This window comes from Acomys minous, assembly GCF_964271855.1.
Source record: "Acomys minous genome assembly, chromosome: 4".
Taxonomy (NCBI): Eukaryota; Metazoa; Chordata; class Mammalia; order Rodentia; family Muridae; genus Acomys; species Acomys minous.
The window spans coordinates 127,249,612-127,271,118 of record NC_140486.1 but is presented as its reverse complement, the minus strand read 5'-3'; the positions used below and the strand labels follow the sequence as shown (position 1 = coordinate 127,271,118).

Here is a 21,507-nt window from a genome sequence, read left to right as displayed (position 1 = left end):
CAGTCAGTTTTGACCTTCAACCCATTTTCAGATCTGTCTGCCACATAAGCCTGGGCGTCCTCTACACATCCTCCCCGCGGCATGGAAACAGGAGTTATCCGTTGAAGTTCATTGTCTTTGATGAGAAGATAAGATTTTAAAAAGTGGAATGTTTTATATGCTATGTTTTATTATTGCTATGAACTCTTTAATTTTGGTTCTTCAAGAACCTATAGCTTTCAAGAAAGCAGCTCTTGTTAAAAACCTTCCATAGAACAAACTGCTGCAGCAGATTAACTTACATATTTCACTTAGAGTAGGACAAATCTTCTAGAACCTTTTTAATTTTCCACTGATATTCTTTCCTGTGTTCATCAGCTATGTATTGATTTTTCAGAATATTTATTTTCCACATGGTGAATGTGCCTGAGTTATTGCTTGATCAAAGTGCCTCAAGGAATGATGCAAAAATTATCAGTAAGTATCCTACAAAGATTTTGGAGTTGCTGAAGACTGATAAAAATACCCAAAATTTATTCTTTAATTTACATGAGGTCCTTGTTAAACTCAACATTATCAATCTTTAACCAATCAAAATTCAGTATGCACTTATTAATGGAGAAGTAATTTAGCTGCCGATAGATATCTGTATGTGAAAATCCCACAGGGTCGTTGTCCATCAGAAATGCCATCCATGTGACAGATACACTTTAATTAAGTCTTGCAAAATTGAAGAATAACTAAGCCTATGAACTTCATACCTTAATAAACTTGGAGTAAACAAAACAGTGTTATATATGTAACATTTCATGTGCCATTTAATCCACAAGACATTGTATTTGATGTCAGTTCTGCTCAAAGTAGCTGTCGTATAAACTGTTGTTACCAGTCCACAGATTCCCAGGATAAGGAGTCTGTGTAAAAATGTCATCTAATGCACTGCTTTTTTCATCATTAGGGAAAAATGTTAGTTGAGAGAAACAGTATGCATTTAGTGATGTAATTAGTTGGTTTCTGCTGTTGGTGCAAGGACCTATTTTATAGTGAGCCGTATAATCACTTAGTGAGTGAGCTCCTGCACTCTGGCAGCAGTTCTATATCATGTTGTGCAGATGTTCATGATAGCGCTTCAGGAGTACGTGTCCTGGTTAACAGAGCTCATTTGGATATAACTGTTATACTTAAATTTTCATAATTCTTACTGTGTTATACTTAAGTTTTCATAATTCTTTAGTTAACCCCCCCTCCCCGCCCTCAATATCTGACTTTGCTAGCTCATTTTGTTTTGTTTTGTTTTGTTTCTAGATAGAGTCTCCTGGCTGGCCTTGAATTTGCTATGTAGAACAGCCTAGCCTCAAAGTTGAAGAAATCTACCTGCCTCTGCCTCCTTCTGTCATGCTGAGAAGCCAGTCATACTCAGCTAGCCCTGGTCATGAACTGTCATGATGGAAAGGGAGACGTGTGCCACATTGCGTCCACTCCATTCTCTCCAACACTTGCTACACTTACTAATTGCCAAGCTGGACTGGGCTTTATTAATAACAGCCTTGCCCTACTTCAGCCTTTCCATTTAAGGAATGCTCAGCAGACAGTTTTAAAAAATGCCAGTCATTGTTAAAAGAGCGATCACCTTTTTCCTATCTTTCTTGTGTGCCAATCTAGCCTTTTAAAAGTAGCTGCTATAGACTTAAATTTCCTATACATTCCAGCTTAACCCAAGAAATGCTCTGTCCTCACAGACTGCTGTTAGAGTCTACTCCAAGTTGATGGGCCCTTTGGGCAGAGAGGGATGCATTGTATCCCACCAGTGTTTACTGGGTGCGTTTGTGTCATGAAATAAATAAAATGTCTGGTATTTTGAATCATTTTTCAGTATTAAAATGGCACATTCTATTATTGTGCCAAAAATATTGCCATAATTTATGACATTATTTTCCTTAGTTTTATATTTTAGTATCTATGTAAAAACAAAGTATTGGTACATACTCATGGATTTATAACAGTTAATGAAGAGATCTAAATAAGCCAATTTTTAAGTCAGAATATGTCACAATTTTTTATGAAATTGGCTATGTGATGTTAATATTTTAACTTAATAAGAAGCATGACCTTAGGAAATTTAAAGCAAAGTTAGGAATATAACAACATAGGAAGAGATCCTTTGTGGTGTTTTTAGAGTGTCTCAATAGTATATCAGCATATTTGATCATGAGCATTTAGACTTGATGCACACCACATTCTACAGTAAATGTGTTAAAGCCATCTGGAGGCTGGGGAGGGGGCTCAGCAGTTGGCATGCTGGCTGTCTTGCAGAGGGCCTGTGCTTGGTTACCAGCACACAAACAGTGGACAAAACCTTCTTTAACTCCTGTTTCTTGGATGCAGCACCAGGTTTTGGCCTGCTTGAGCATCAGTCATACACATGCTGCCCAAACGTGTAGGTGAAACACTCAGACTCTAAAACATTTTTTACAAATTTTAAAGAGAAACTTTTATTGATGCACTGGAATTAAAGATTTTTCTAACATGAAGTTAGAAATATAAATGACAGTTTTGTTCCTTTCCAAGTAGATGTTATAATAACTTCAGTATATTTAAGATGTAGGAAGATTAGGCCTTTTATACAAAGATGAATTTATTTGTTGCCCTGAGAACTTACTTTACTAGACCACGACTATTCGAGGAGGTTGAGTAGTGGCGAGCACCATGCTTGTCGTTTACTTTTGACATGTTTCTGTAATCCTAGTGCTTGGAGAAAATGTTCACGAATATTATGTGTGGAAGGCGAGTAAGCCTGCATTATTACAGGCAGTAAAACATTTTTCACTGAGCGGCAGCTTACTAACCAAAATTTAAGACACTCCATGATAGTACTTTCCATGTTATCTTATCTACTTTACTAACATGCATGGTATTCCCCAGCACTCAGGGAGGCCAGGCAGGTGGATCTGTGAGTTCAAGGCCAGCCTGGTCTACATAGTGAGTCCAGGACTACACAGAGAAACCCTGTCTCAAAAATTAAAAACAAAAACAAACAAAAAGCATAATGAGAAGCCAGATGGTGGTGGTGCATTCCTGGACTTCCAGCACTCAAGGAGGCAGAGGCAGGTGGATCTCAGTGTTCAAGGCCACCTTGGTCTACCAAGTGAGTCCAGGATAGCCAAGACTACACAGAGAAAAAAAAAATGAATGGTATTCTTTGCAAATATACTTGAATTGTAACTTTTAAACTTTCTTATGTAAAGATCAGTTTGCTCTTACCAGTGTCTTAATATCCATTTAGTTCTTTTTTAAGTTAGTACTTCAAATCAATACACATTTTATCATATATTCTACATAGATCAGCCTAGGCCCAAAGCCTGGAGAATTTTTTATTCTGAGTGAAATAATTGTACATAGAAAATATATGTGAAGTTTTGAGTCAGAGTCAGGAGACAACAGAGACTGCCTAAATTACCTAATTTTGCAACATTTCATTATTTAGTACTAGATGAATAACATATTAGTAGCCAGTTATCAGTGAGCCAGGGCTACATACTGAGACTCATGTCAACCCTGACATCCTGAGTTCAGTCCCTGGAACCCACAGGGCGTAAGGAGCAAGCTAATTTCCCCCAGTTTGTCCTCAGACCTCCAAAGCATGCTGCAGCATGTTCATGTGCCCCTCTAGAAGCTTGCTGCAGCATGTTCCTGTGCCCTTCCAGAAGCTTGCTGCAGAATGTTCCTGTGCCCCTCCAGAAGCTTGTTGCAGCATGTTCCTGTGCTCTCTAGAAGCTTGTTGCAGCATGTTCCTGTGCCCCTCCAGAAGCTTGTGACAGCATGTTCCTGTGCCCCTCAAGAAGCTTGCGACAGCATGTTCCTGTGCCCCTCAAGAAGCTTGCTACAGTGTGTTCCTGTGCCTTCTAGAAGCTTGCTGCAGCATGTTCCTGTGCCCCTCCAGAAGCTTGCTGCAGCATGTTCCTGTGCCCCTCCAGAAGCTTGCTGCAGCATGTTCCTGTACCCTCTAGAAGCTTGCTACAGAATGTTCCTGTGCCTTCTAGAAGCTTGCTGCAGCATGTTCCTGTGCCCCTCCAGAAGCTTGCTACAGCATGTTCCTGTGCCTTCTAGAAGCTTGCTGCAGCATGTTCCTGTACCCTCTAGAAGCTTGCTACAGAATGTTCCTGTGCCCTCTAGAAGCTTACTGCAGCATGTTCCTGTGCCCCTCAAGAAGCTTGTGACAGCATGTTCCTGTGCTCCTCAAGAAGCTTGCTACAGCATGTTCCTGTGCCCCTCCAGAAGCTTGCTACAGCATGTTCCTGTGCCTTCTAGAAGTTTGCTGCAGCATGTTCCTGTGCCCCTCCAGAAGCTTGTGACAGCATGTTCATGTGCCCTCTAGAAGCTTGCTACAGAATGTTCCTGTGTCCTGTGCCCTCTAGAAGCTTGCTGCAGCATGCTCCTGTGCCCCTCCAGAAGCTTGTGACAGCATGTTCCTGTGCCCCTCCAGAAGCTTGTGACAGCATGTTCCTATGCCCCTCCAGAAGCTTGCTACAGAATGTTCCTGTGTCCTGTGCCCTCTAGAAGCTTGCTGTAGAATGTTCGGTGCCCCTCCAGAAGCTTGGTGCAGAATGTTCGTGTGCCCCTCCAGAAGCTTGCTGCAGCATGTTCCTGTGCCCTCCAGAAGCTTGCTACAGAATGTTCCTGTGCCCTTTCAGAAACTTGCTGCAGCATGTTCCTGTGCCCTCTAGAAGCTTGCTACAGCATGTTCCTGTGCCCTCTAGAAGCTTGCTGCAGCATGTTCCTGTGCTCTCTAGAAGCTTGCTGCAGCATGTTCCTGTGTCCTGTGCCCTCTAGAAGCTTGCTGCAGCATGCTCCTGTGCCCCTCCAGAAGCTTGTGACAGCATGTTCCTGTGCCCCTCCAGAAGCTTGTGACAGCATGTTCCTATGCCCCTCCAGAAGCTTGCTACAGAATGTTCCTGTGTCCTGTGCCCTCTAGAAGCTTGCTGTAGAATGTTCGGTGCCCCTCCAGAAGCTTGGTGCAGAATGTTCGTGTGCCCCTCCAGAAGCTTGCTGCAGCATGTTCCTGTGCCCTCCAGAAGCTTGCTACAGAATGTTCCTGTGCCCTTTCAGAAACTTGCTGCAGCATGTTCCTGTGCCCTCTAGAAGCTTGCTACAGCATGTTCCTGTGCCCTCTAGAAGCTTGCTGCAGCATGTTCCTGTGCTCTCTAGAAGCTTGCTGCAGCATGTTCCTGTGCCCTCCAGAAGCTTGCGGCAGCATGTTCCTGTGCCCTCTAGAAGCTTGCTGCAGCATATTCCTGTGCTCTCTAGAAGCTTGCTGCAGCATTTTCCTGTGCCCCTCCAGAAGCTTGCTGCAGCATTTTTCTGTGCCCCTCCAGAAGCTTGCTGCAGCATTTTCCTGTGCCCCCCCCCCAGAAGCTTGTGGCAGCATGTTCGCATGCCCCTCCAGAAGCTTGCTGCGGCATGTATGCCCCTCCAGTAATTTAATTATTTTTAAAAGAGAAACTTAGAAGGAGTTAACATTTTCTATATATTTGACTTGTTTATCACACATATTTGGGAAATTCTAGTCATAGCTTCAGTGTGCTCTACATAGCTGCAAGCTAGTGTAATATAAGTCCTTAAAGTGAGTCTGTCACATAGTTACAGAATAGTGAGCTATTGCTAAATATTTGAAATTCTGTGTAAGCATACCTTTGACCCTTAAAAACCATTAATTTTAAAAAAATAATGATTTTATATATACATGCATTTAAATGAACTCATCAACCAGCTTCATACCATACAAAGAAAAATGACTTTCTCAGTCAAGATGAAAGGACCTCTGTGGGGGCTGGAGAGATGGCTCAGTGGTTAAGAGCACTGCCTGCTCTTCAAAAGGACCCGGGGTTCAATTCCCAGCACCCACATGGCAGCTCACAACTGTCTGTAACTCTAAGATCTGACACTTTCACACCAATGCACATAGAAAAACTAAATAAAATATTAAAAAAGAAAAAGGACCTCTGTGTAATGTATGTTTTCATAATGGAATAACTGACTCTGGGTGATTTTTGTCAGTTTCCTTTAGTGACATCAAATTTTTTGTAGTGATATTTATCCTATTTTCAGATAAAGAAAAATACCATTTTTATAGACCTCTTTGTTGCAGTTTGGCCTAAAGGAGTTGGGTGATGAATATTAAGGGACATGTGGAACGCTGCAGTCCTTGGTTGTGTTCCTGAGGAGAGCAGGTGCCGCACAGATTCTCACCAGGAAGCAGTTTGTTTCTAATATGGATTTTACATTGAAACATAGTTTCTTCAGCTGTTGATCATACCCTTTTCCTTCTGTGTCATCCTGAAACACTTAATGGCCATTCCCTTACCAGGACCTGTTATTGCAGAAGTGAAAAGAAAGCAAGTCACTGACTAAGCTTATTTCCAAATACTCAACTTCTTTTCTTCTACATAGTAAATCAAAACAATTAATATTTCCTTGGGAGAATTAAGGTTTAAAAATATAAATTAAAGAGGCTGCATGAAGGACTGTGGTATAGTTGAGTTTCTGGGTGCTTCTCTAGAATTCACAAAGCCTTGGACGAATTCTTATCACTATATAAAGCAGGTATGATACATACCTGTAATCCTAGGGTTCACGATGGGGAGGCAGCAGGGTCATAAACGAGGCGGGGGAGGGGTGGAGGAGATGGAGATACAGGAGACACTTTCTATTTCTCAATTGGATATGAAAGATGTCAAGATCTGTTTTCTAAAATGTAGACAGTGTTTTTCTAATGTTTGATTACTTGTCTAGGTAACATAAGTTACATTTATATAATTTTGTTTTGTTTTTTGAGACCTGGTTTCTCAGTTCTTGGCTGGCCTTGAACTCACAGAGATCCGCCTGACTCTGCCCCCAAGTGCTGGAATTAAAGGTGTGTACCACCATGCCTGTCGTATTTATGTGATTCTTAAAGATAATACTTTTGGTTAGTGCAGGACAAAGGAACACTTCAGAATAGACTCAGAACAGATTTGCTCCAGTTGTGCAGCACTGTTCCCTAGGAGGTGCCAGAGAGTCTCCAGTGAGCCAGATTGTCGCAGCTGCTTCTAGCTGAGCACTGTTGACAGAGGGAGGCTGTTCATTCAGCAAATGTGTTTCCTTTATCAATATGACAAGAAATACGGAGACTTGAGGAACTTGGGTGGAAAATAAGAAGGCCCAAGATGAGTAAAACAACAATTGACCGTGCAGATTTCAAATGATATAGAAAGAATAAATTCTCAGTGTCCTTGGGAAATACGGAACCGTAACTCCACCACCATATCTACCAAAGGCTGCTGTAGAGTCCGGAGGCCAGTATGCCTTGAGATAGGATTACTAAAATCAAACATTGCTGCAGGTCTAAGCCTGTGAGACATCAGAAAACAAAGTATACCAGGAACTTGGTTTTTTCCCCCCGTATTGCAAAAGGACGAATGTTTGGAAGAAAATTGTTTGAGTTTTGTTGTTGTTTTTAATAGAAGACTTGTATTTTAGGTCAAAGGGCTTTTGTTTTATTTTGCTTTGTTTTCTAAGACAGTTTCTCTTTGTTGCCTTGGCTGTCCTGGACTCTCTTTGTAGACCAGGCTGGCCTCGAACTTACAGAGATTGGCCTGCCTCTGCCTCCGGAGTGCTGGGATTAAAGGTGTGACCACCAAGCCTGGTGCTTTTTTGGTTTTTTGAAACAAGCTCATAGAGCACAGGGTGGCCCTGGACCAACCTCAGCTTCAAAGAGCAAGGATTGTAGATGTGCTTACAATTCACTCGTTTATTCTTTCCTTCTTCCCTCTTCCTCCCTTTCTCTCCTTCTCTCCCTCCTCTTTTTCTTGATTTTTTTTTTTTTTATTTTTTTTTTTTGAGTAAGTCTTGACCTGTAACCCAAGCAGCCCTGAGCTTGTCAGGAATCTTCCCGCCTCACTCTTCCTGTTGCTAACATTGACTGTCCAAACCAACACAACCAGTCTCGGATTATTTTTTACCGAAGAAAAGTGATAGTTGAAACACACAGAACTAGTCAAGCACATCATAAGTTTAAGGCTAGAACAAGGAAACCTATTACATAAACATAAAAACTAAGATTTTCATGAGAATGACAGAATGATGTGGTACACGTGAGAGCAGAATATCGGAATTTTTGTGGAAAATGTTAAGGAAGAAATTGTATGTTGGGACTAGAGAAAGAGTGTGTAGTGCTTTTACAAAGGACCTGAGTTCAGTTCCCAGCACCCACACCAGGCAATTCACAGCTGCCGGTAACTGAGATCGAACACCTCCGGCTGTTCAGGTACCTGTACTTACATGCACATACCCACACACAGATACATATGCACATCATTAAGAGGAAACCTTAAATAGGGATTACATGTCCGTTGTGATGACAGGCAGCTTGCTGTTAGGTTACCTCTTGGGAGAAGGAGGCAGGAAAGGGTCCCAGGCTCAAGGCGGCCATCTCAGAAAGTAAGGTGTCCTCATACATATGTTTAAACTACGCTGCACTGTATTGTACTGCCAGTGATGAAAGGACATTTCTCCCCTAAATGAACAAGGGGAAAAAGAAGACAAAACTACAGGGATTATTACCTCAGGCTAGATGGACAGGAAGTTCAAAGTATATGGGCTTTCCAGAATGGCAGAATCGTGTCAGTAATTAAAGGTACTAGATGAGCCAAGGCTACACAAAGAAACTCTGCCTCAAAAAACCAAAGAAAGAAAGAAAAAAGAAAAAGTACTAGGTGAGCTGAGCATAGTGGCGCACGCCTTTAATCCCAGTACTTGGGAGGCAGAAGCAGGTGGATCCCTCTGAGTTTGAGGTCAGCCAAGGCTACACAGAGAAACCCTGTCTCAAAAAACTTAAGAAAAAAAAGTGCTAGGTGGACAGAGCTTAGGTTTAGACATTTACTGTGTTCACTTTTAACTTCCTTAAATGGAAATAAAATAATACTTTTAAGTAAGTTATGAAAGTTATTTGTTGTATCATTCTCTTGGGTGGAACATTGTAATGGAATTTTATTCTCTTGATTTACTCATCTCTGTCTTCATAGTTTTCTATCATAAACTATTTTGCTTTTATACAAAAAGGACAATAAGGTTTTTTTAAGTGAACGAAACTACTCAATCACTGAAGTATAGCTTACAACTTAATAAAAGATTACTCTGTTTTATTTTCGTCTATGTGCGTGTGTGTGTGTATGTATGTGTGTGTGTGTGTGTGCACGTGCGTATGTGTACCACTCAACACAGAGGCCAGTAGAGTTCATCTCATACCCAGGATCTGGAATTTTGAGCTATTGTAAGCCACCCAATGGGGATGGAAACCTAGCTCCAGTCCTCTGCAGCAACAGTGCATGTTCTTAACCCTGGAAGCCCTCTTCTCCAGCTCCAAGCTCAGGACTTTTTAATATACTGTATCACTTCCAAATGGCTTACAAATGCCATACCCAATGAGATTTTCTTGGTAATATTCCTAATGTTAATAAAAGTCTTAATTTTAGTGAAAAACCATATACTAAGAGAAGGAATATGAGGAGCATTGGGAGGTGTGGCTGAGCTGGGGTGGGTTGGCAGATAGGAGCACTCCCACTAAACTTGGTGACATACGGGTCTGACATTAGCAATAACCCAAGCTAATCTTTCCCTGTTCATTTTGACAGTAGCTAGATTAACCATATGGGTTCATATTTTACCACGCTTACACAATCCTTTGTTTCCTAAACGTGTGTGCTCAGACCCCACAGCCTTCAGGATCAGTAACACCTCACCTCAGGGCTGGGGTGTGGAAAGGGAAGTGAGTGGTTGCATGAAAACTCATCCAAAAAACAAACACACAGAATTGGAATTTGACAAATAGTAGCTTCAAAAGGTAAAAGAGAATGTATCGTAGCTTGATGATGTCTGCCTATATCCCAGCACTTGAAAGGCTGGGGCAGAAGGAATCGAAGATCAGCCTTGGTTTTACAGCAAATCTCTGTCTCAAAAACAATAAAAGTCTCAATCTTAACCACATTTTTAAGTAAAATACTCAAAGCCATACTTCATATGCTATTGTAATTATAAACTGTATTTACCATTACAAGATCAAAATTCAAATTCACCTACCCCATTCACTAGTTTGTAGACACCTGAGTTGAGTTAGTCAACATATGGCTTTCTTACATAGTCTAGAACGAGTTATTTTAATCAATTTTTTGTGTTATTTAGAATCTTGAGCCTTTCCTTTTCAGATGTGTTATGATAGCTGTGAGTATCCATTTTTGGAAAAGTCATAGTTAAATAATACAGATGTCAACATGTGACTGAACATTAATTTAGTAATGTTTACTTGATTTGATCACATGTATTACAAAATAATCAGTGGCTGAACTCTTTGATCATGGTCAAATATAACGCATCTGTAGAGCAAAAAATGTACTGAAAGTCCATTGAGTTAGTGTTACCTTCCCTCACACTTGGCTCTACTCTGCTCCTAAGCCTACTGTTTAGTACCTTAGAGTCTAGTAAAGGGCTGGGGTGACAGGGGAGTGGGTAAAGGCTTCCTTTGCAAACATGGAGGCCTGAGTCTGATCGCCAGTGCCCACATTTTTTTCTGCAGGAGTCACATGTGTATGTGCAGGCCTATATCTCAGTGTTGAGTGGGGCAGAGCGGAGGATCCTGGGGGGGGGTGTTGGTTAACCACTCCAGCGTAGTCAGCTGCAGCTCCAGTCAAAGACCTGATCTTGAAAAATAAGATGGAGGAGCCAGAAGGAGCACTTCAGAGGACCTAGTGGGATTTCCAGCTCTGCGTAGCTGTTCACAGCCACCTGCGGCTTCAGTTCTAGGGTCTGATGCTGTCTATGTAGCATTCCATACATGTAGTGCACAAACATTCATATAAGCAAAGCACCCATTACAAATAATAAAAACACATTTTAAAATTATTTTATGTGTAAGACTATTTTGTCTGCATGTATGTCTGTGTACCATATGCATTCCTGGTATGTTTAGAGGCCAAAAGAGGCCATCACTTCCCTGGAACTGGAGTTACAGAAAATTGTGAACTGTCACTGGGTGCTGGAAATCAAACCTGGGTCCACTGAAAGAACAGGTAGTGTTCTTAACCACTAAGCCATCTCTCCAGACCACACCTACCCATTTTTCTTAATTAAAAAAAACTATGTTGAACACTGGAAGCACTTTGATACTGATCTCTGGCACGTAGCTACACCAACAAAACAGTAATGAAAGGAAGATGATATACAGGCCTTTTAAGGTGCATTTTCATGCACACTGTAGCCCACAGTACAGACGTGCGTGTTACCTGGGTCCTCTGTAGGCCACAGTATACACTTGTGTGTTACCTGGGTCCTCTGTAGCCCACAGTACAGACGTGCGTGTTACCTGGGTCCTCTGTAGCCCACAGTACAGACGTGCGTGTTACCTGGGTCCTCTGTAGCCCACAGTATATACATGCGTGTTACCTGGGTCCTCAAACTTTCCCAGAGCCTTGGTTTCTGCATCTTTATGATTTCAGGTGAGTTTTTAAAAATAAAGTTTTCTTATTTCAAATTCAAATTTTCTCTACTTACCTACAGTGATTTCAGTGCTGAAGAAAACTTGCTTAGAAGAGATTTTACAAGAGGGCTTTAGTGGGAATTGAACAAGAGATAAAATTGACTTTAATGTGTTTTATTTTAAATTTTCTTAATTTTTTTAAGCCTGAGGTGAATGTTGAACTTTCAGAATAAATCTCTTGTGCTTAGAATGGACCTTAATATTCTGTATGTAGCATTAAAATTATTTGTTTATTTTGCCCATAATTTCCTTTTTATTTTTATTTTATTTTATTTGTATAGGTGTTCTGCCTGCATGTTTATCTGTGCCCCATATGATGCCTGGTACCAGTGGAGGCCAGATCATCTGAAACCAGAGCTAGAAACGGTTGTGATCACCACATAGGTGCTGGGAATTGAACCTGGATTTTCTAGAAGCAGTGTATTTAACCACTGAGCCGTCTCTCCAACTTTTTTACCATAATTTTCAAATAAGCACTGCCACATTTATTTATTGAGAAAGGGGTGCACATGTATCATAGCATGCCAGTGAAGATCAGAGGACAACTTGTAGTTGTTTTTCCTCCTTTCATCATAGTTCATGCTTAAATCAGCATCCTTGGCTGCAAATGACTTTATTCTCAGAGCCATCTCTCCAGATCCTACCATATAATTTCTTTATGTCTTGATGCAGTTCTAAAATTTACAATTTGTAGCCGGGCGTGGTGGCGCATGCCTTTAATCCCAGCACTCGGGAGGCAGAGGCGGGTGGATCACTGTGAGTTCGAGGCCAGCCTGGTCGACAAAGTGAGTCCAGGACAGCCAAGGCTACAGAGAGACCCTGTCTCGAAAAACCAAAAAAAAAAAAAAAAAAAACCAAAAAAAAAAAAAATTTACAATTTGTATACCATTCACCATTAGTCATCTTCTATATGTTCACCATTATAAAACTCCCTATTATAAATGTTTGATAAACAGATAACATGTTCTTAAACATTTTACTTATTTTTCAGCTTTAAAACTTATTTTTTGTTTTTATTTTTACCATTTTTTCATTAAACATTTTTTATTTTTACAAAGGCATTTATATTATTACACATATATACAATAACCTACCCATAGTAAGCAGAACCATGACACAATCAGGAATTATATGTCTTAAACTTAAATTTTTATTTATGTGTATGTGTGCATGCCTACTTGTCTGTATGTGCACCATGTTTGTGTAGGTACTCCTGGAAGCTAAAAGAGTGTGACAAATCTCTTGGAGCTGGAGTTACAGGTGGTTGTAAGCTGGCAGATAGGTACTGGGAACTGAACCTGGGTCCTCGGGAGGAGCAGTCAGTGCTCTTAACTGCTGAGCCACCTCTCTAGCCCGGGCATATGCTTTTTATATGTTTACAGGGAGCCGTATCCTGGGAAGGCCTGCACGTGTGCTTAAGGAGTTACTAGAGTATGCAGAACACATTAGAGATGCTGAGGGACGGATACCCCTCCCTCCACCCATTGCCTTTTCTTGAAAATGGAGTTTCGAGCTGGGCAGTGGTGGCACATGTCTTTAATCCCAGCACTTGGAAGGCGGACCCCAGAGGCAGGCAATCGCTGTGAGTTCAAAGCAAGCTTGGTCTACAAAGAGAATTCTAGGACAGCCAAGGCTACACAGAGAAACTCTTGTCTCAAAAAAAAAAAAAAAGTGAAAATGGAGTTTCCATCCTAGATAACTGGTATTAAAATGTACCCCTTTCTGGCACACGCCTTTAATCCCAGCACTCGGGAGGCAGAGGCAGGCAGATCTCTGAGTTTAAGGACAGCCTGGTCTACAAAGTGGGTCCAGGACAGCCAGGGCTACACAGAGGAACCCTGTCTCGAAAAAAAAAATGTACCCCTTAAGGAATACCTCTAGCCATGTGGTAGGGAATAACAGATCTAGCATTACTTCCTAAACCACTCCAAATAAACTTAAAAAGGCAATGCTAATGAAAATGTATTGTGGAGACAAATTGCTTTTTCTTCTTTCCAGCAGATTACTTACACCAATACATTGTGTGTGTGTGTGTGTGTGTGTGTGTGTGTGTGTATGTGTGTACATACATACATACATATTCCTGTGTATAAATCTTGACCCTGCACTTAATCACGAATCTAAAATATTTCCTACAGATTAGTTGATGAAGAAAAATAAGGAGTAAGTGATTAGAATCTACAGAAGGATGCATGGACGGTGTAGAAAAAGGAGGTGGTGTTATCGTACGGCTGCTGTGCACAGCAAGCGGGGATGAAAGCTGAGAGTGTGTAGAGTACCCCGCGTCAGAGCACCCCTGCTCAGCCAGTGTGCAGCACCCCTGCTCAGCCAGTGTGCAGCACCCCTGCTCAGCCAGTGTGCAGCACCCCTGCTCAGCCAGTGTGCAGCACCCCTGCTCAGCCAGTGTGCAGTTGTAAGCACAATTTATGGCCTTTTTTTTTTTTGCTTGTCCTTTCAATGAGAATAGTAAGAGCTGTTTCGAAGGTCAGAAGTTTGCTTAGCAGAGTAGGTCAGTGGTAAACTGTGGGAGGTGAGGAGGCAGCGCTGTGAGTGACCCATAGTTCTGACTGGGACGTGGTTTGGTCCAGGCAAGACCTGGGCAGAGGAATAGAGGAAAGACGGCTTTAAGCATAGCTTGCAGATCAAAACCTCAGTGTTGAAACTTGAGTGTTGCAAATGGCTTATAGGGATTTTCATTAGTGTTAGTATTGTGTGTATGAGTGGACAGCACATCTATGAAGGTCAGAAGACAAGTTTTGGCAATCGGTTCTCTCCCTGTGTCATGGGTTCTGGGGATTAAGTGCTAATTGTCAGTCTTGAGCAGCAGCCACATTTCCACAGAGCCAGCCCCTTGTCCTCATGGACTCACTTTGTAGACCAGGCTGGCCTAGAACTCCTAGAGATCCACCTGCTTCTGCCTCTTAAGTGCTGGGACTAAAGGTGTTTGCTGCTATACCATACCTATAATTTAATACAGCAATTATGTATTGAATAGTGCATAGGAAATGAGACTTTCTCGTATTGTTCTAGGTCTAAACTGTAAATAACAAAATAAGGAGCAAAATAGTGTTTTGTGAACTATTTTGTGTAATACTATTACAATCTTGATTACGTAGTTGGAGTTTGGTTTAAATTTTTTCTTATTTTATTTCCATGTTTCTAGTATAGTTAAAGCCTTGCCATTATTTAAATTATTGGTCTTTATGGTAAGCATAAAGTTCTGCTAATACATATCTTGAAATACATAAAACAAAATATTCTAATTTAGTAGTCCTTAATCCTTTTTTAGTGGGAAAAGTCAAAGAACAGTTCCTAAGCCATTCTCTTGCCGGCACAAAAGTGCACTTCAAGCTGGGCGTGGTGGGACACTCCTTTAATCCCAGCACTCAGGAGGCAGAGGCAGGTGAATCTCTATGAGTTCGAGGCCAGCCTGGTCTACAAAGTGAGTCCAGAACAGCCAAGGCTACACAGAGAGACCCTGTCTCAAAAAACAAAACAAAACAAAACAAAACAAAAAAAGTGCACATGTGTGCAGAATTCTTGTACTAGCTCTACAGTAAACGGTCCCCTGAATCCAGGTGCTCCTGCTGTGTGCGTGCTTCCGCGCCTGTGTGCTTGTCTGTTCCTAGCGTGTATTCTAATAAACTGAGTTTAACGTGCTTGTAAAAGAGTCGAGTGTTGTTCCCGTGGAGGAGGCGTGCTGTGAAGCTGTGCTCCAGACGATAGAACGAGCACTTCCATGCTCCTTTGCCTGATCTACACGCGTAAGGCGATTTTATCTGAATTATCTAATGTATTTGTGGCATAAGCTATGTTTTTCTTTCTTATTCTAGATTCAGAAGAGGCTCAGTCTGTAAACCCTTCTAGTGTTGATGAAAATATTGACTCGGAGACAGAGAAAGACTCTTTCATCTGCGAGAGTAAAATTCTCCCAAGCAAAGCCCCGCTCGCATCTGCTCTTGATGAGTACGAGTTCAAAGATGACGACGAGGAGGAGATGAGTAAGATGGTGGACGACAGGCACATTCTTAGGAAAGAGCAGCGCAAGGGGAGCGACTCCGAAGCGGAGAGGGGAGGTCTGTTTGCAAAGCAGGAGAAAGCCTTCTATGCTAAATCATTTAAAACCAAAAAACAGAAGCCATCAAGGGTGCTGTATTCCAGTACTGAAAGTTCTGATGAAGAAGTTCTACAGAACAAGAAGATTTCTGCTGCTTGTTCTGTCTCTGAAACATCAAATTCTGATATGCAGGCCAAAAAGGAATACGAGTACAAACAGAAAGGCAAAGTTAAAAGAAAATTAAAAAATCAGAATAAAAACAAAGAGAACCAAGAGCTGAAACAAGAAAAAGAGGGGAAGGAGAACACCAGGACCGCAAACTTGACAGTTAGTACTGCACTGGATTGTTCAGAAAAAGCCAGGGAGGAGGGGAGCTTTAGGAAATCTTTTAGTCCAAAAGATGAGACTTCATTACACTTATTTCATATTGCCACTGGCAAATCTCCCAAACATTGTTGTGGACTAAGTGAAAAGCAGTCAACACCACTAAAGCTAGAACATAGTAAAGCGTGCATGTCACCAGGAAGTTCCGACGTGTCCTTCCAGCCCGATCTGGCTCGCTATGATGGTACAGAACCTGAGTTTTTGCCAGAAAGTTCAAATGTAAAATCTTATAAGCACAAGGAAAAAAACAAACATCAGAAAGATTTCCACCTAGAATTTGGTGAAAAATCAAATGCCAAAATAAAAGATGAAGATCATAGCTCAGCATTTGAGAACTCAGACTGCACACTGAAGAAGATGGATAAGGAGGGCAAAACATTAAAGAAACATAAACTAAAGCATAAAGACAGAGATAAAGAAAAACATAAGAAAGACGGTGATGGTGAAAAGGAAAAATATAAAAATAAGGATAATGCTAAAGAGCTGCAGAGGAGCATTGAATTTGACAGAGAGTTTTGGAAAGAGAATTTTTTTAAAAGTGATGAAACCGAGGATCTCTTTTTAAATATGGAGCATGAGTCCCTAATAGAAAAAAAGTCAAAAGTGGAAAAAAACATAAAAGATGACAGATCAACTAAGGAAAAGCATGCCTCAAAAGAGAGGAACTTTAAAGAAGAACGAGAAAGGACTAAAAAGGAAAATGAAAAACCTCTTAGGGAAGAAAAGCTGAGAGACCTGAAAGAGGAAAGAGACAGTGTGTCCACAGAGAAAGAAGCGGAGTGCGGCTCTGCAGGTGTCGCTGTGAACCCGGAAGCCGTGGGGCTGCATTCAGTGGAAAAGGAAACGGACGCTGAAAAACAAGAAAAGCATACAAAGGAAAGGGAAAAACTTGACAGACGATTTCAAACTAAGGAAAAAGAGGCTGACAAGACCGAAAAAAAATTTTCTGAAAAAGAAAAGAAGATAAAACATGAACATAAGTCAGAAAAAGAGAAATTGGATTTTAGTGAATGTGTTGACAGAATAAAAGAAAAGGATAAGGTGTGTTCACATCAAGCAGAAAGGTGTCCTAAGGAAGGAGAGAAGATGAAAAACACCGCTAAAAAAACTGAGGACAGAGAGAGGAACAGAGAGAAGATGGATAGAAAACATGACAGAGAGAAACCTGAGAAGGACCGGGGCTCCGCGGAAAGCAAGGAAAAGTACTTGGAGAAAAAAAAGCAGCCTGATAATAGTGAGTGTACTAAATCAGAGAAGATCAGAAGTAAAGATCGGGAAGGAGATAGGAAGGAAAAGATGAGAGATAAAGAAAGTGTAGGCGTAACTAACCCCAGACATTTACAGGAAGAGAAAAGGTCAGGTGTAGGAGACAGTGCTAGTAAACCCCAGCACGAGAGAGCCATGTCCCTTAAAGAGAAGACAAGAGATGAGCCTCTGAGAACTCCAGATGGAAAAGAGAAAGATAAAAAAGACATAGACAGATACAAAGAACGAGACAAACGCAGAGATAAAGCCCAACTCAACACTCTGCTCAGGCTAAAATCTGAACCAGATAAGCCTAAACCTAAGTCATCAGCAGCATCAAAAGACGCTCGGCCAAGGGAGAAGAGGCTGGTGGGTGACGACCTAATGCAGACAAGCTTTGAACGAATGCTCAGCCTCAAAGACTTGGAAATAGAACAATGGCACAAAAAACATAAAGAAAAAATTAAGCAAAAAGAAAAAGAACGATTAAGGAACCGTACTGGCCTAGAACTTAAAATAAAAGATAAAGAAAAAACAAAACCTATACCCACCGAATCAAAAAATAAAGAACTTAACAGGTCAAGAAGTTCAGAGTTGACCGATGTTTATAGCAAGGAGAAACAGTCTAAAGATGTTGGATGTAATCGATCACAGTCTGTTGACACCAAAACTGTGTTGAGTTTAGGGAAGCCATCCTTTATTTCAGAGACTAGCTCAAACCGGTCTCCTAGGTCAGAGGGCGAGAAGCAGGGTCTTAGCTCCAGGTCTGTGTCCATGATTTCTGTTGCTAGTTCAGAAGATTCCTGCCATGCAGTCACCACCCCAAGGCCTCTTGTAGAGTACGACTCTGACTTTATGTTAGAGGGTTCTGAATCGCAGCTGTCATTTTCCCAGTCACCTTTTTTGCCAAATGCCAAGTCTCCAGCTCTTTATGAGAGGGAGCTGGAGAGCCTCACTGAACCATCGGAGCGACTTAAGCCGCCATATGCAAACCGACTTGCAGTGTGCCATCTCAGGTCCTCTTCTGTGGAAGATGTTAAGCTAGTTACTGGTGAGGTGAGACCTGCTGTAGAAATCAGAAGATGTAGCATGCCCTCTGTCATTTGTGAACCCGTCAAACATCTCCAGCTATCAGAAGAAAGCAGTCAGGGCAACTTAACTGTGCCGAGAGAGACCTGTCCTTCTCCAAAACCTGAACTATCTTCAGCAGTACCTGAAAGAGGTCTTCCGCATGTGTCTGACATGCATCCCAACTTCACAGGCTCTCCAACGAGGTCTGTAAGCTGCAGGTATATTTCACCCGATACAAATGTAATCATGAGTGCTGCTCTTGGGGGTACTTTGATTGATAGCCCGATGCACTTGGAACCGTCTAATCAGGTTGGAGTGATCCAGAGTAAATCATGGGAGATGCCTGGTGATAAAGGGGAGTCTTTAGGCACCAATGACTTTATCTGCCCAGATTCTGGTACATCTGACCAAGATGCCTCTGCTCAGAGTTTTTGTAATTCAGAAAACAAAATGTTAAGAGAACAAAATACTGATTGCTTACCCCTGCACCAGACTGAACTACCAGGAAACACGTGTGCTCAGGACCCAGCATCCTTTCTATCATCACCTCAATGCTGCTCTTTTTCTAGCCGGTCACTTTCAGATGCTGAATCTGCTCCTAAACCTGCGTCTTTGTCGTATATTGCCAATCAGGAGCCAGGTGTTTTACAACAGAGAAATGCAGCTCATGTGATCAGCTCTGTCTTGGACAGTGATAATAACCTTACAAAGGATGTGGAAAATGCGTTTGTCTTAGCAGACATTCAGAAGTCGAATTCTTTTGTGCCAGTTTACTCTGAAAGCACTATGCAGGACACACTCCCAAACTTCGAGAAGGCAAGTACTTTCCTTGTGTTGCCATCAGAAAAGGACTTGAGTGGGAATGGAGCTGCTCCTCAGCTAAACGCACATTATGCACTTAGCAAGCTCACCTACAAGTCTCCTGGTAGCCGTGACGTTGAGAAGAGCACAAGTGATACTCAAGTTATTTCACAAGAAAAAGAAAAACTGCAAAGTTTAGTTTTAACTCAGTTGAGTAAGTGTGATTCTGACGTGTATGAGGTAAGTGCAGGGGTGCTGAAAGGAGACGTGCGTGAGCAGGGGGACCCGAAGCATGGTCCTGAGAGCGAGCGCTCCTCGCTTTGCATGGAGGATGAGGAGTCTCAGCAGAGCACCACATCGAGTGTAGAAAACCATGCACAGCAGGCAGCCCAGCCGGAGGTGCACAAGTATGGCCAGCTAATTAGAGTAGAATTAGAAGACAATGCTGACGAAGACAAAACTGAAAACCAGCCCCCTCAAAGAATGACTAGAAACAAGGCAAGTGCAACGGTCAATCAAAGCAAGCAGGGTCTTGCTGGCTGTCCACTTTTACCAGAAAAAGATAGTGAGTCCTCCCCTAGGGCACGAATAAGACTCACTGAAGAAGAAGATCCCCAGACTCACCATCCACGGAAACGTAAAGTGTCACGGGTCCCTCAGCCTGCACAAGTGAGCCCCTCTCTACTACACGCGAAGGAGGCAACCCAGCAGTCTCTGGCAGCTATCGTAGACGCTTTAAAACTGGACGAGATTCAGCCATACAGCTCTGAGAGGGCAAATCCATATTTTGAATATTTGCACATAAGGAAAAAAATTGAAGAGAAACGCAAGTTGCTATGTAGCGTTATTCCTCAAGCTCCTCAGTATTACGATGAATATGTAACATTTAATGGATCATACCTCCTGGATGGAAACCCCTTAAGCAAGATTTGTATTCCTACAGTAAGTGAATGTCATTGATAGACATCTGCAGCACTATCCTGGGGACATAGTAACGTTCTTGTCTCACATGCAGGCCGTAGCTTCAGTCCTTCATGCTAGGGGTAGTGTGTACTGCAAGCTGCATACAGTTATGTTTCCTAGAAGTTAATTTTTTTTTCTATTTCTCTGTGTAGCCTTGGCTGTCCTGGACTCACTTTGTAGACCAGGCTGGTCTAGAACTCACAGTGATCCGCCTGCCTCTGCCTCCCTAGTGCTGGGATTAAAGGTGTGCGCCACCACGCCTGGCTAAGTAGTTAATATTTTAAAAGTAAACCCTGGTGGATTAGTTCTATAAAAGTTAAGTCAGTGTTCCCAAAGTGTCACTTCATTTGAGGTATTGTACTTCTTTTCCCACCAATTTTTGTGTCTGCTGCACCTGGCTGCTACACTTGACAAAGCAGTTTCCTTATCAGTCACCATGCCCTATATTTGCTTTTCCTCGCCTGCTTATCCTTTTGTGATAAAGGAGACACATTTGATTTCCTTGAGGACTAGTGTGTCTACATGGACCTGACCCCATTATTTTATCTTCTCTGGAACTTTCCTCTAGTAAACACATCTCACTGGTATTTTTTCCAGACTCCTTTCTTGATTAACCTATGTCTGACCACTCAATATATTTGGGTTACTCCTGTCTCAAGAGAGAGAAATCTCCCTTCACCTTCCCCAGCGCATCAGCCTTACACTGTTGTCTTTACTGGCATCTTGTGCAGAGTGATTTGTATGCGACAGTTTCCCCACTTCATCTCCTGCCCACTCTTGAGCCTTTATGCCACATCAGATCACCATTGGGCTGCTTGTCAGTTTCATTGGATTGTTTTTGTTCTGCTTGGTCCTGTTTGACGTCTCAACCACCTTGCTCTTCATTAAATTCTCCCTTCGTGGGCTTAAGTAGCAGTATTTTCTTCTGGTTCCTCTGCCTTATTGGCTAATCTTTCTGTCCCATCAACTAAAGTGAGCCACTAAATTTGCCTCCTCTCTGTTCACATTTTCTGTATTGCCACTGTAGTGTGATGACTTCATTACTGCCTTAGGTACTCAGATACATGAATATTGCATATTCAAATGTCTATTATATTACATATGCAAATAGTTAATAAGTATGTGCTAAACATTGTGCTAGGAAGTAGATATCAGTGATGAACAAGATGGATACTCTCAATTGCTGCCACAGTTCCCCTGTTTTCTCAGTCCTAGTTTATGATGGTCTGAGTTTCATTATAAAACGCATCTGCTGTCAGGGTGAAAGAAAGAAAAGGAGAGGGAGAGAACGAGAATAAGTCTGTTGAAGTGACTATGAGGCTGAACATCTTGCGTGGTTCTCCATTTCTTATTGCTACTTACAAGGTCCTTCCTGTACTTTGACAGGTTTGGTCCTAGTAACTAACCTAGCTGCACTGGGGTCCCCTAACGTGGGCTGTTT

The 21,507-nt window shown here is 41.9% G+C and overlaps 1 protein-coding gene across 7 annotated transcripts in view; it reads left to right on the top strand.

The window, feature by feature from the left end:
* ANKRD12 (ankyrin repeat domain 12) overlaps positions 1 to 21,507 on the top strand; it is a 102,170-nt gene that overhangs the window by 66,656 nt on the left and 14,007 nt on the right. For 5 of the 7 annotated variants that reach the window (XM_084778121.1, XM_084778118.1, XM_084778119.1 and 2 more), the window contains one exon: positions 15,379 to 20,045. In XM_084778121.1, the coding sequence (XP_084634247.1) occupies positions 15,379 to 20,045 (4,667 nt within the window). Of the gene's footprint in view, positions 1 to 376; positions 457 to 15,378; positions 20,046 to 21,507 lie in introns of all 7 variants that reach the window. The other 2 variants (XM_084778123.1, XM_084778124.1) reach the window with 2 other exon arrangements.